The 12,345-nt window shown below is 45.0% G+C and overlaps 1 protein-coding gene across 8 annotated transcripts in view; it reads left to right on the top strand.

The window, feature by feature from the left end:
* Nucleotides 1-958: 958 nt before the first annotated feature.
* The window catches only part of LOC147435889 (B3 domain-containing protein Os07g0679700-like), a 42,466-nt gene continuing 31,079 nt past the window's right edge, over nt 959-12,345 (top strand). Inside the window, exons 1-9 of one of the 8 annotated variants that reach the window (XM_086488809.1) lie at nt 959-1,508; nt 1,799-1,886; nt 2,254-2,396; nt 3,452-3,564; nt 3,653-4,400; nt 4,512-4,608; nt 4,937-5,111; nt 5,207-5,283; nt 5,369-5,800. In XM_086488809.1, coding sequence (XP_086344935.1) covers nt 3,552-3,564; nt 3,653-4,400; nt 4,512-4,608; nt 4,937-5,111; nt 5,207-5,283; nt 5,369-5,800 — 1,542 coding nt within the window. In that variant the 5' untranslated portion in view covers nt 959-1,508; nt 1,799-1,886; nt 2,254-2,396; nt 3,452-3,551. The remainder of the gene's footprint in view (nt 1,509-1,798; nt 1,887-2,253; nt 2,397-3,451; nt 3,565-3,652; nt 4,401-4,511; nt 4,609-4,936; nt 5,112-5,206; nt 5,284-5,368; nt 5,801-12,345) is intronic. The other 7 variants (XM_086488808.1, XM_086488811.1, XM_086488812.1 and 4 more) reach the window with 7 other exon arrangements.

Genomic DNA, 12,345 nt, shown 5'->3' on the forward strand with positions numbered 1-12,345 from the left:
GTCTCCCACTTAGATTCTGGCCATTGCTTACACCACTGTTTATTGAGGGGGAAAAACCAAACTGTTTTGAGCGTTAGGTTGTAGTAGATTTCTTTAGTTCGTGGTTTAGATAAGTTTCTGTTCTCGGGCCACTGCGAGGATTCCAACTCAGATTCAACCTCACAAATAGGCATAAAAACATTGTCCAACCTTCAACGACTCTATTGATTAGTAGTCTTTCAGTTCGATTGAGGTGAAACTCGGTAGCCAATTGTTGCTTCTTTCCATCTTGTGCTGTTGATGTCCTAAAATTGGGCCAGATGTCAAAGTCCTTTTCCAGTCACTCTCACCCTCTCCATCTAACTCCACTTCTACACAATGACACATTTTAGATGCAAATAACAAAGCTCTCTCTCACTTCCTCCATGAGACTACCTATGGAAAGCCTCTCCCTCATGCTTTCTATTTCTAAACATATGTTAGTCATGTCAACTTAAAGTGTGTACCTTCTCCTACTCTACCTCCACTCCTATTGTTTTACATGTAGCTGAAGCACTCTAGTTTTCGAGGAGGGAGAGGCAAAGAGAGGGAGAGACCTGAATTTATAACAAGCACATAGGACAACTCTCACACACTCAACTGTTGATCCCGTTCCTCCATCCCCGTATGACTTGGGCTGGGTTCAGATTAGTCGACAACAATACAAGCTTGAGGAATTTGCGCACAAGTGCCGCTCACCCATTGGAAGACAAATCATCAAGAACTTTCGGGCTCACCATAAGAATGGGGGGGGGGGGGAGAAAAGTATTTTCACTTGCTTTTTAGAGTAGAAGAAGGAGTGTGCGAGGTGAGTTATCCTCAACGAGGAAGATGCAGAGGCGTCTGAAGTTTGAACCCACCCCTTAGTCCGTGGATTTATGGGGAGGCGCTCTTATGAAGAGAATGCCACATAAGCAATCGAGTGAATGACAGATCAGCATTTCGAGGGGGAAAAGCACGTTCAGATGGAGTTTGGATGATGGATCCATGCTCTTCTGCCTTTAGGCTAGCTGCGTGCGCAGACACACTCACACACACAGCCCCTCTGCATAAAGCCCGCTCTACCGAAACACACGCACTCTGGCGCAGTGGCGTGCGATCAAAATCCGCACTTCATTGTCATGAAACTCTGATCGCGCGCGCACACAAAGCTCTTCCGCTCTGATCGTACGTACACACACTCTCTCTCTCTCTCTCTCTCTCTCTCTCTCTCTCTCTCTGCGCAGTGTGGAGTTGCGGACATTCCTCTGCGTTCAACATTCCCTCCAATTTCGAGGCAGTGCCTCCCCCCCAAAACACACGCGCGCGTACACACACACACACGTGCATGGATGCACCACGCTCGCACACAGACCCTCCGGCTCTGCCCTTCACGCCAATGCTGCCGTGACAATCCACACGTGAAAGTGATCAAAGCGGGAGGGATCTAAGGCGCAGCTGTTGCAAGCTTGTGCGTCTCTGCATCTGCGATTGCGTTGGAGGTTCATGCAGTAAGCGTGTGTGTGTGTGTGTGTGTGTGTGTGTGTGGTTTTATTTAGAGAGAGAGAGAGGGAGAGAGGGATAGAGTATCAGAAAAAACACAGCAGATCATTGTACCCATGCATACAAGCTCTTTATCTCCTCATCAACAACAATTCTCAGCTATTTTTACTTTTGAGTTGGCTTTGTCCTCGAGGGGCTCTCCCTTCATGGAGCTGCATAACAACATTCTTTCTCAAGATGACAGAAATTGCTCGCCTTGCTGATACTCGTTGCTGCTATTTTTTATGTTTTGTCCCAGCAGATGTGCTGAATTTTCTGGGCTGGCCTCTGCATCTCTCATTCTTCAACACACCAGCATGCAAAACTTCTCCTCCTCCCTTTTTCAAGTGAGTTGTGCTCATCAGGATGGCGAGGACGTGAATAAATTTTGTAGTAGCATGGCGGAAATTGTAGAGTTTGTGTCGATGATGATCGTTCTGGGCTTGCTCTTAAGTTCTTTGCAACAGAAAAGAAAAACGATGGGCAATTATGGTGTTACATTGGTGAAGAGAGCGAATTTTCAACAATGTTTGCTCTTGTAGGTTAAATGTCATAAAGTTAAGTTTCCTTCGACTGGTTTTGCCCTTTTTTTTGTGAGCAGGAACTAGTCCTCTCAGATATGGAATGAAAAGATTCAAAACTACAGCTTTTAAGTGAATGCATTCTCCCTTATTGGAGACCTGAAACTATTCTGAGGCTTGGTATTTTGTGTAGGTTTTGGCAGGTTTGAGGTAGGGAATCGCTCTTTTTATTTAGGTTAATGAGTACAGGCTTCGCTACAAAGTTTTGTGGCTAGATCCTTGCATCACAAGCGTATAATTGAGTTAGGGGCAATTGTCCCTTTCATCACCTTAAGGGTAAGTTTAGAAAAATTTTGGTTAAATTTGCCATGCTTGCCCTTTTCCCTGAAGACAGTGAATCAAGCGTACTCATAGCAGCTCGTATAAACTTAGCCCCACCACTTATTGCTTTTGTATCAGTACTATAAGCCTTTTGAAGCTGATATCAGTGTGACATAAAAACACGTTTCATGCAGATGAAACCCCGAAATCCCGAAACCTATGAAACGTTTTGCCGAAACGCATGAAACGGACATACATTTTTTATGAAACGTTTAAAATTGGGGCTTTTTTTTCATTTTTTTGAGGTCTAGCTCCAGGTAACAGATGATTGTGGTCCCTAAAACTTATGGTTTGTGACATTGAATTAAGTTTGAACTTTGTTCAATAGAAGTACTTTGCTAAATGAATCAATGATGCATCAGTTATGATTCATGAAATTGGTGGCTGTGTTTTAACTTTCATCAATACTGAACATCTCTTTGATCGTGCTCGTTTGAAGTCACTTCTAAGCAGTGAGCACTTCTCTCTCTCTCTCTCTCTCTCTCTCGTGGACATTAAAGTCTAGAGTCATGTGTGCTACATTGTATACATATTTATCATATTTTATTAATATATAATTTAATGTCGTTTATGAAACTTGTTTCATGTTTTTGACGCCGTGAAACGAAACGTTTCAAAACCTCGAAACCCCGAAACGACCGAAACCACGAAACGTTTCATGTCACACTGGCTGATATTAATATGTATTGCACAATTCTTCAAAGAAGTGTAAGGAAATTGGACATGTGCAGGCTATGCATAAAATCCAGATAATGTTTGGAAAATGAAAGGGGCTATTTCGTTGCAACCCTTCACATTTGGCTTTGTTGTCCTGGTTAGAAAGACTATGCCTACCTCCAAAATGGCTTATGTGTATCCCTTTTTGCTGCATTTAGTTTGGGCATCAAGTTGAGCTGAAAAGATTAAGCTGCCAATCTTTCAAAAGCTAGATATGTGAATTAGTATAATCTTTGCAAAAAGTTAACCACCTTATGTAGATTGTTACGTTTTGTTCGACTGCTGTGCAACAGGCTCCTCGAAGGACCTGAAAGGTTGTGTTATATTAAAGCTTACACTGATTGGACTCAGATTTCCTTAGCAGAAAGTTGAAACGTCACAAGGTAGATACTCATGGATTCAAGAGGTGAGTTCTTCAAACTCCATTGTGCCAGGAAATGGTCAAGAATGAAGCAATCTTACTCTCCAAATTGATTAATTATTGGTGTGCACAGGGAACAGCGTTGGGGAAAGGGATTCAGGAACTGACTCAAATAAGGCCAACCTTAACCTCCTCGACGGTGTGGCTGACGCTGACAGCAAGGGTATTCAAAACCTGAGTTTGTACTCAGATGTACAAAAGGAAACATCGAATTACATGGATGACTATGTCCCTGCATCTGCTGTAGAGGAGAGCACAAATGATGGCAATGTCCATCAGCTATCAAGCACAATCAATGATGCATTCATGAGCCGGCATTCAAAGCCCATCCTTGAAATTGGCAATGGCCTAACTCAATCTTGTTATACTTCATATGACAAAGAGATGCATTTTGCGGATGAAAAAAAGCCACTGTCTAGTGCATGCCTGACTATGTCCTTGGGCTTGTACCAACCAAAAGGCGCTGAAGCAGATTGCAGTAGTCTGTCCCTTTTGAATCTGCCAGGTATGTTCGGAAGCCAATTTGATCCTTATAGTGAAGCGGAAAGGAACTCATTAAAGTTTCCTGGGATGAACCCAATAAGAGCAAAACCAAGGCAGCTTCTCCCGAAACAGACCCTAATGCAACAACAGAATTTCCTTGAAGCCTCAAAAACATCCCAAGGACCATCATTGAGTCGGCTTGACACACCTAAAGAACCTGCACCGGCACCGATACGAGTTGCAAGGCCACCTGTTGAGGGTAGGGGCAGAAATCAATTATTGCCCCGTTATTGGCCGCGCATAACAGATCAAGAGCTGCAACAAATCACTGCTGGAGAGTATCCTTTATTGCGCACTCTACCTAATCATGTATGACTCTGGGGTGGGTCTTTGTACAAGTAAGCATTCATCAAGGTGTCGTCAAATCTGTTGTCTTTAACTGTCATTAGCTCAAACTCTACCATCACTCCCCTTTTTGAGAAGATGTTGAGTGCAAGTGATGCCGGCAGGATAGGCAGGCTCGTTCTGCCAAAAGCATGTGCTGAAGTAAGATCCTTTTCTTTCTGCTTTGTTGGTGACCTTTAATCATCTTTTTGTTGACCAGTTATTGTCAGATTAGTGCTCCTTCAGCAGATCAGGCGCTTCCATTGTTTATTTACTGCTCCGTTTCAGGCAATGTGCATAGGAACCTGCGTTGTTTCAGTTGTTTTTTTTGTATCTTTTGGCTTCTTCAGCATTTTGGGCATCCTCTATATACTTAATGCCCGTTTTTTCTGCAAGTATGAACTTACCTTGTTTCTGCACAGTTGTTTTGGCACTTGCTCTGCCTATCTCAGATGCAAACTATCCGCATCTAACAGCCTTCTTTCAACAGGCTTATTTTCCACCCATTTCACAGCCAGAAGGGCTGCCTCTAAAGATACAAGATGTTTCTGGAAAAGATTGGGTGTTCCAGTTTCGATTTTGGCCAAATAATAACAGTCGAATGTATGTTTTAGAAGGTGTTACCCCCTGCATACAGTCAATGCAGCTGCAAGCTGGGGACACAGGTAAAGAAAATAGGCCTTGATCACTTCTACATGCTTTGAGAGCTACTATGAAACGTACAGCACCCAAAACCGTTTTCTCATTACTATCTATGCAGTAACCTTTAGCAGGTTGGACCCTGAAGGCAAGCTTGTTATGGGTTATCGGAGAGCTCCAAGTTCTCTAAGCTCACAGGTCAACTCTATGTCAGTCATTGGCAAAACAAAATTTATTGCTTACAATAAAGCAAGCATGCCATTGTCTACATTTTTGTATGCAGGAGGCTCAACCATCAATAGCTGGCCCTTCTACTGCAGGGCCTTCAAACATGATGCCAGGTAATCCAAATATGGATAACTTTCCAACCATCGCTAGCCTGACAGGCCTATTGTCACAATCAGCTAAGAGTACAGAGATGCAAGTTAATGGCATGCAAGGACATTTCAGTTTGTCTGATACGGGCTATGGATGGTATAAATCAGATAAGGGGGGATACAAAGCTAAAGAGGGGTCATTTTTTCACTCCATGCTAGCAAGTGACAGGAAGAAGTCCAGGCCTGTGGGCGCAAAGGTCAAGCGGCCATTTACAGACATGGATGAAGCTTCTGAGTTCCGAATTTCATGGGAAGAAGCCCAAGATCTACTGCGCTCCCCTCCAAATGTCATTCCAAGCATCATCACAATTGAAGGTTTCGAGTTTGAAGAATACGAGGTACATGAAATGCAAATAGCTTATTATTATGTGATTGTTCAAAATTTGTGAAATAATGCTATTTTAGTAAAGATTGGAGCCGTTCGTGATTATGCTATTGCAACCAGCGTTGCTATCAACCATCTGAAACACGGCTTTCCCTTGGTTCACATATTGCTGAAACCTTGATACTTATCAACTCTTGGAAGTTGAAGTGTCTATGTATGCTGAAGATAAACAAGCTGCAGAAATTTGACAGCTGCACTTATTTTGAGATAGTTGACAATGGAAGTACGAGTCATGCAGAAGGGAAAAAATGGAATAAGCATTTGGTATGATTGATGAGATTTAGTTGATCAAGACATCCGCTAAGAACTTAAGAGAACCTAAGAGATTTAGATGTGATTGCCAAATAAGTCTTAATGATCAAGATTTGTGTGTGAGTGTGATTGTGATTGTGATTGTTCAGTGACTAGTGTTCTTTGTGCTAGCGCATGGTTTGAGTAGTCAAATGAAACAGGCCTGTAGCCTCACTAGGGGGCGGTAAAATTTAGCTTTGTTCAGTGACTAGTGTTCTTTGTGCTAGTGCATGGTTTGAGTAGTCAAATGAAACAGGCCTGTAGCCTCACTAGAGGGCAGTAAACTTTAGCTTTCACGCGTGTATAAATAAATCAATTAACTTTCCTTGTACTGTATGACACAAGGGAACTTCACAAATAAACTTGTAAATGAATTCACCACTTCAAAACAATTCATGATTTGGTAGCTAGAGCGCTCCCAAGTAGACAACGACACCTTGTAGGCCCCAAAGACAAGCGCCCCTTTCGGTATTTTTTTTATTTGGGAGAAAAACTTGTAATCTTCTATGAGCTGTCTCACTTTTATGGGGCTGAAAATTTGGTACTCTAGCCCAATTTCGGTAGCATAACGACAGTTGAAGGTTTCACAGACAAAATCTCCATGTAATAGGTGACTTTCCATGCGCATTAGAGTACTTTTATAAACCTGGCGAGAGAATACAACATGCCGTTCCTTCTCGTAAATCAGCCTTGTCTACGACTTTTATGGGCTGAAAATAGAGAAAAACAGCAACTTGCCGCGGTGGAAACTTTTTCCGTAGGCACTTCTTTGTGATGGAACTTGCACTCTAGGTCTTGGCGACATCTGGTACACTCGGGGCAGCCATGAACATCACCGGCGGCGGCATCTTCGTGGCTGAAATCTGCAGCAGCCTCCCCTTCTTGCTAGCGCTGGCCTTTTTCTGCCCCCGAGAGTGAGAGAGAGTCTGATTTTATTGCTTCTGGAAGCCGGCCGGAAGAGAAGTGGGTTCTCCCAGCAAGAATATGGCAAGGTGGGAGCGCCTAGGGCTGAAAAGCAGAGATCGCTTTTGCATCTGCTAAATAGAGAGAGAAAATGAAATGAAATGTTATATTAACGTCTTCAAAAGGCCAAAATGACCTATGAGACCAATCAGTTACAAAATAGTGAATCTAATACCATGTCTGGGTACAAAAGAACTAGAAAAGAACTAGAAGTGGAACAAAATACTACTACTACTACTACAATCTAAAACTACGTGGGTGTAGCAGCTGATACAATAGGTACCCGGTAAACTGGATGTAACAGTGTGTGAAACAAAGATGGAAGAAATGGTGAGGATCCATCCTCATCTGCACTCTGGATGTCGAGAGAGTATGGCTCGAATCTTCTGTTGTAGTCTCCGTCGATGCTGTGTAGCTCCTCTCCTCAGTCGCGGTCGTCTGTATCTCTGTAGCTCCAATGCTCGGTCGATGAGAGTGCCAGTAGTGGTCGAATGAGTGTGGGACGAGCTCTGCAGTGGTGGCTGCTCCTCTGGCTGTCCCATATCTAGTGAAAAGAAATCTGTAATGTGTCTCTGGGACTGCCTCTCTCTAGCTCTCCCCAGTAAAGTGTCTCTATACCTGTGTAACTCAAGTAGATATAGTCCAAGACATCTCTGATCCTCATAACTCATGACCCTAGATAGAGGACCAAAACCCTCTCTGAATAAGCAGTGGAAACGCCCCCGTATCTCATAGAACACTGTGCAATGACATATGTAGTGCAACTCTGTCTCTGGCTCTCTCTGGCATAATCGGCATATCCTGCTGTCTGCTGGTATCCCTCTGAATCTACCAATCTCAATCTCGAGCTGATGTGAGGATGTGCGTATCTGACCAATGGCACAACGCAAACCATGAGACATATGTGTGTCCATGTAGCTGGGTCGAATCACAAACCCATCTCTTGTGAGGTGGAGAAGATGCTCTCTATAGAAAGCCATCTTCGTGCTCAACTCCTGAGGCGGCTCTATCCATGTCCTCCTGGTGTCGAGCTGGATCAGGTCCTGACGAATGAGTCTAGTGATCTCCACCCGTGTAAGAGACAGCGAGGGTGCCTGAAGAGAATACTGGAAAGGGGGCAACCTGTCCATGGTGAAGCCATGCGTCTGAAACCATGAAGTCATCTGTGCATACCAGCATGAAGTGTCCCCCTGTAGAGCTAACTGTCTGGAAGACTCAAGGGCCAGTCTAGCATATCTGTCTCTAGTAGTATCCCATAGGCTGTGCACAAAGGACACTGATCTGGTAAGCGCCTCAATCTCCATGGGGGGGGCAGCTAGCTCTGCTCGAATGATCGCGTGAGGTACGGAGGCCTTGGCTCTAATCAATCGGGAGATCATAGATACCAAGGGCCTCTCCATACGTCTCCAACCATCCTGGCCTACAGAAGGTCCCCAAACATGTACCCCATACATCATAGCTGAGGCTACTAAAGTATCAAAGAGCCATAACTTTGTCCGAGGTTCCTGGAACTGAACCTGCGAACACATCCTCTCCAAGCCTCCCAAGGCCGCATAAGCTCTGGTCAGTCTAGTCTCTGCTGCTCTCCCCAAAGAAAACCTCGGCCCAGTGAAGACTATCCCAAGGTAAGTGTATGCATCTGTATACTCCACAATCTCTTGACCATACGTGAAGGTCGGTGCCGATCTCCTGATCCACTGCGGTGTGGTGTTAAACACCATGACCTTGGTTTTACCAAGGTTTACAGACAATCCACTATCCTCTGCAAAACTGTGTAATGCATCCAACTGTCGTTGCATACCCTCTGGTGAGTCAGAGATCAAGACAATATCATCAGCATATAACAACAATGGGATCCACGTCCTTGCTAGCTGGGCACCTCTATCACCCTCTCTGTCAATGTAATCAGACACCTCATCAACATACATACCAAATAGAGTAGGAGACAATGGGCAACCCTGTTTCACCCCGATAGTGGAGTGAACTAAGTCAGATATCCCCTCTGGGGTGCGTACATGTCCCATCACTGATCTGTATAAAGCCATAATCCCCCAAATCAAGACTGTGGGCACCCCCATCTCCTGCAGTCTGCGCATCAGTCGAGCTCTCGGTACCATGTCAAATGCTTTGCGGAAATCCACAAAGCTACAATAAATCCGTCTCCCATGTGACCTGCCCTCCTCAATGATAGCTCTGAGTGTCAGAATATGGTCAAGAGTGGAGAAACCCCTCCTGAAACCTGCCTGTCCCTTTGCCCGTACACCCTCACCCTCTGCCCAGTTACTCAACTTCTGCTCAATAATGGATGCATACAATCGTGCCAGTGTGTGTCCAACCATAATAGTGCGGTAATTTCCAGGCTCTGTAGGATCACCTGCCTTGAATATAGGCACAATAGTAGACAACCTCCAAGTCTCAGGTAATCCCTCACACATGGCACGATTGAACAACACTGCAAGAACCTCCATCAACATATCCCTAGCATGTATAAAGTGCTCTGCTACTAGACCGTCATGATCGTAAGCCCTCCTGGTCCTCATCCTGTCAATGGCTCTCTTTACCATCTCAGTGGTAAAGAAGGTGCTCGTAGGTGGACATGGCTCTGTAGGATCTGGAAGGGGATCCTGCCCAGGAACCGTATATAACGATGTCGCATACTGGCCCCACACATCAGGAGAAGTAATCACTGGGGGAGGGGAGTGCTCATAGAGTCGCCATGCCTCGCCTGAGTCTCTACTCAAGAACAACTGATACAAGTCTCGCTCCATCTGGGCCAGGTAAGCTCGTTTCTTCTTTCGCACAAGGCGCCGGAAAGCAATCCGCGACTGTCTGTAGGTGATGACTCCTAAATGAAGATCCCTTTGAAGCTGGGCTCTCATCTCTCTGCACTCCTCATCATACCAACTATTCTGGGGCATGCTCCCAGAATGTCGCCTCCGATCCGGTTGAGTGTGTGGGTATGCCTCTGATGCTGCATCATGTAGTGTCTCAGTCAGTAAAGTAGTGCACTCCTCTACTGAGAGGCCTGGAGCAACTGTGCATAGACGATCCCAGATCGCCTCTGTATAAACCGAGTCAGTCTCTGGTGTAAATGTATAACGGGTGTGTGACCTGCCTCCTGATTTCTGGGCTGTACTAAACTGAAAAGATACGGACAGTGTCAAGAGAGCATGATCCACTGCTACGCCCACTGGTCTGGCTCCCACTGTGAAATCCTGAATACAAGGAATAAAGCTCGGCTGTGTCATAACATAGTCCACTGTACTGGCCCCATGTCTGTGTGGAAAGCATGTGAAGCCTGCTGCTCCAGGAAACCGCTGTAAGCCATTAAGTATGGCTAGCCCATGTGTAGTCGTCATCTCCGTGAGGTATCTCCCATACTCAGTCTGCTCTCTGTCATGTGAACATCTGTCAAACCCCAGCTCACCCGCATCCAACTCTCTAAGCATCTCATCTGAAGTGTCGTAGAAGACTGTCTGACAGTTGCCCGTTCGAGCATTGAAGTCTCCTAGGAGGATGATATCACCATCCCTAGAAAACTCCCATATATCATCATCTAGAATTGAGAAAGGCGACTGCCCTCTGGATACAGCATATATTGACGTACTGGGGGGGAAGTAACATATAGCAATATATAGAAATCGACCTGTGTCTCAGCCTCACCCACATGTATCTAGCCTGATCATCTCTCCGTACAATATGTAGTAGTGGCTGTAGCTCCTCCCTAAACAACACCGCTACTCCTCCTGAACCTCTACTCCCATGCTCAGATCTCGTGACTGTTCTGTGGGCTGTCTCCCATTTGTATCCCACCACAAATGGAGAGTGGAGGCGCTAGTGAACTTGCCCAAAACTGAATAAAACCTTATAAACTGAAAACAGAGCTTGCGCCACACTTCCCAGGCATCCCTGGATGCAATCACATACACAAATGCAATGGAGACATAGACTTCATCGCGGGAAAGCAGAAAAGCGACCTGCTTTCTCAGAAAGCAACCGTTTTTCCTCAAAGTTTCCTCTGAACCCAACTTCATTCAAGTGCTTGCTCATCCTTGTGCACAAATCAAACACAGTTCGGAATTTCCTCCCGATTATGGAATATTTCCTTTTCGATGCCCCTGTCACCCACCATGTGACGCTTAGGAATACCCGTTCTTGGTGGCCTTATAGATATTTTCTTTCACAGTGCTCCCGTCATTACTCTGAATGACGCACTAGAAATATCTGCACTCGGATGTCTCCAGTGAGAAAAACCCCTCACTTAAAATTCCAATATTTCATTTAGAATCGGGAGCGCATAACAATATAGAATATACTCGGATAAATAGAATTTATCACTTAATACTGAAGCCAGAGGATATAGAGAGAAATAGATATAGAGAGAGATAAGCGAGAAGATCGGCATAGTATTGGGGACCAAAAGGGTGGTTCTCCCCCGTAATAGTATCTTTATTACCGAGGAGAAGTCTATACAAGCACTTGAATTGAACGTATTACCACGTTCGTTCTAGAATAAGACTGGATGGTTCCGGAAGCCCCAGCTTTCTATTCCTAGGGCAAAACCCTATTCCAAGAAACTTCTGTTCCTTATTCCAAATCCTCGAGAATCAAGGTTCTCGCCTCTAGAACTCACCTTCCAGACTCAGGGCAAGGCATCCCTGCAACTCTTTTCCGACTCTGTTTTTGAGAGTCCTCTTCCCGCAAAACAACTCTATTTTCCCGGACGTGAAGTCCTTCCTTGGGAATCTCAACTTCCGGATCCCCAACTCCAGAGTTTACCACTCTCTGATCTGTGGATCTACGTCCCAAATTCGGGTACGAAACCCTTGGGCTGATCTAGCTCTAGTTCCTCAGAGCGGTTTCTCCTACAGAGGCTCATGCCTTCCTTTGCTCCTACTCCCTCACTAAGAGGAATTACACCTGCAAACAAATACTCAGAGATCATAACATGAAAATCGTTACCTTCAAAGTCTCTACGCTCGAAACGCAACTCGGTTCTTGAAAAGCAATTCCCCAGTAGAGATCTCTACCAAGAAAATCCTCTCTTCCAATCCTACACACAAACGAGGTGTGTTCTTGGGTTCCCTTTCGTAAACCAGTCCCGTCTACGACGTTTATGGGCTGAAACAGAGAAAAACAGCAGCTTGTCGCGATGGAACACGCTCCGTAGGCACTTCTTCGCGAGGGAACTCGCGCACTGGGTCCTGGCTATTTTTGATACACTTGGGGCAGCCATAGGCATCA

The sequence above is a fragment of the Adiantum capillus-veneris genome, chromosome 18 (genome assembly GCF_014529385.1).
Source record: "Adiantum capillus-veneris isolate H3 chromosome 18, ASM1452938v2, whole genome shotgun sequence".
Classification (NCBI taxonomy): Eukaryota; Viridiplantae; Streptophyta; class Polypodiopsida; order Polypodiales; family Pteridaceae; genus Adiantum; species Adiantum capillus-veneris.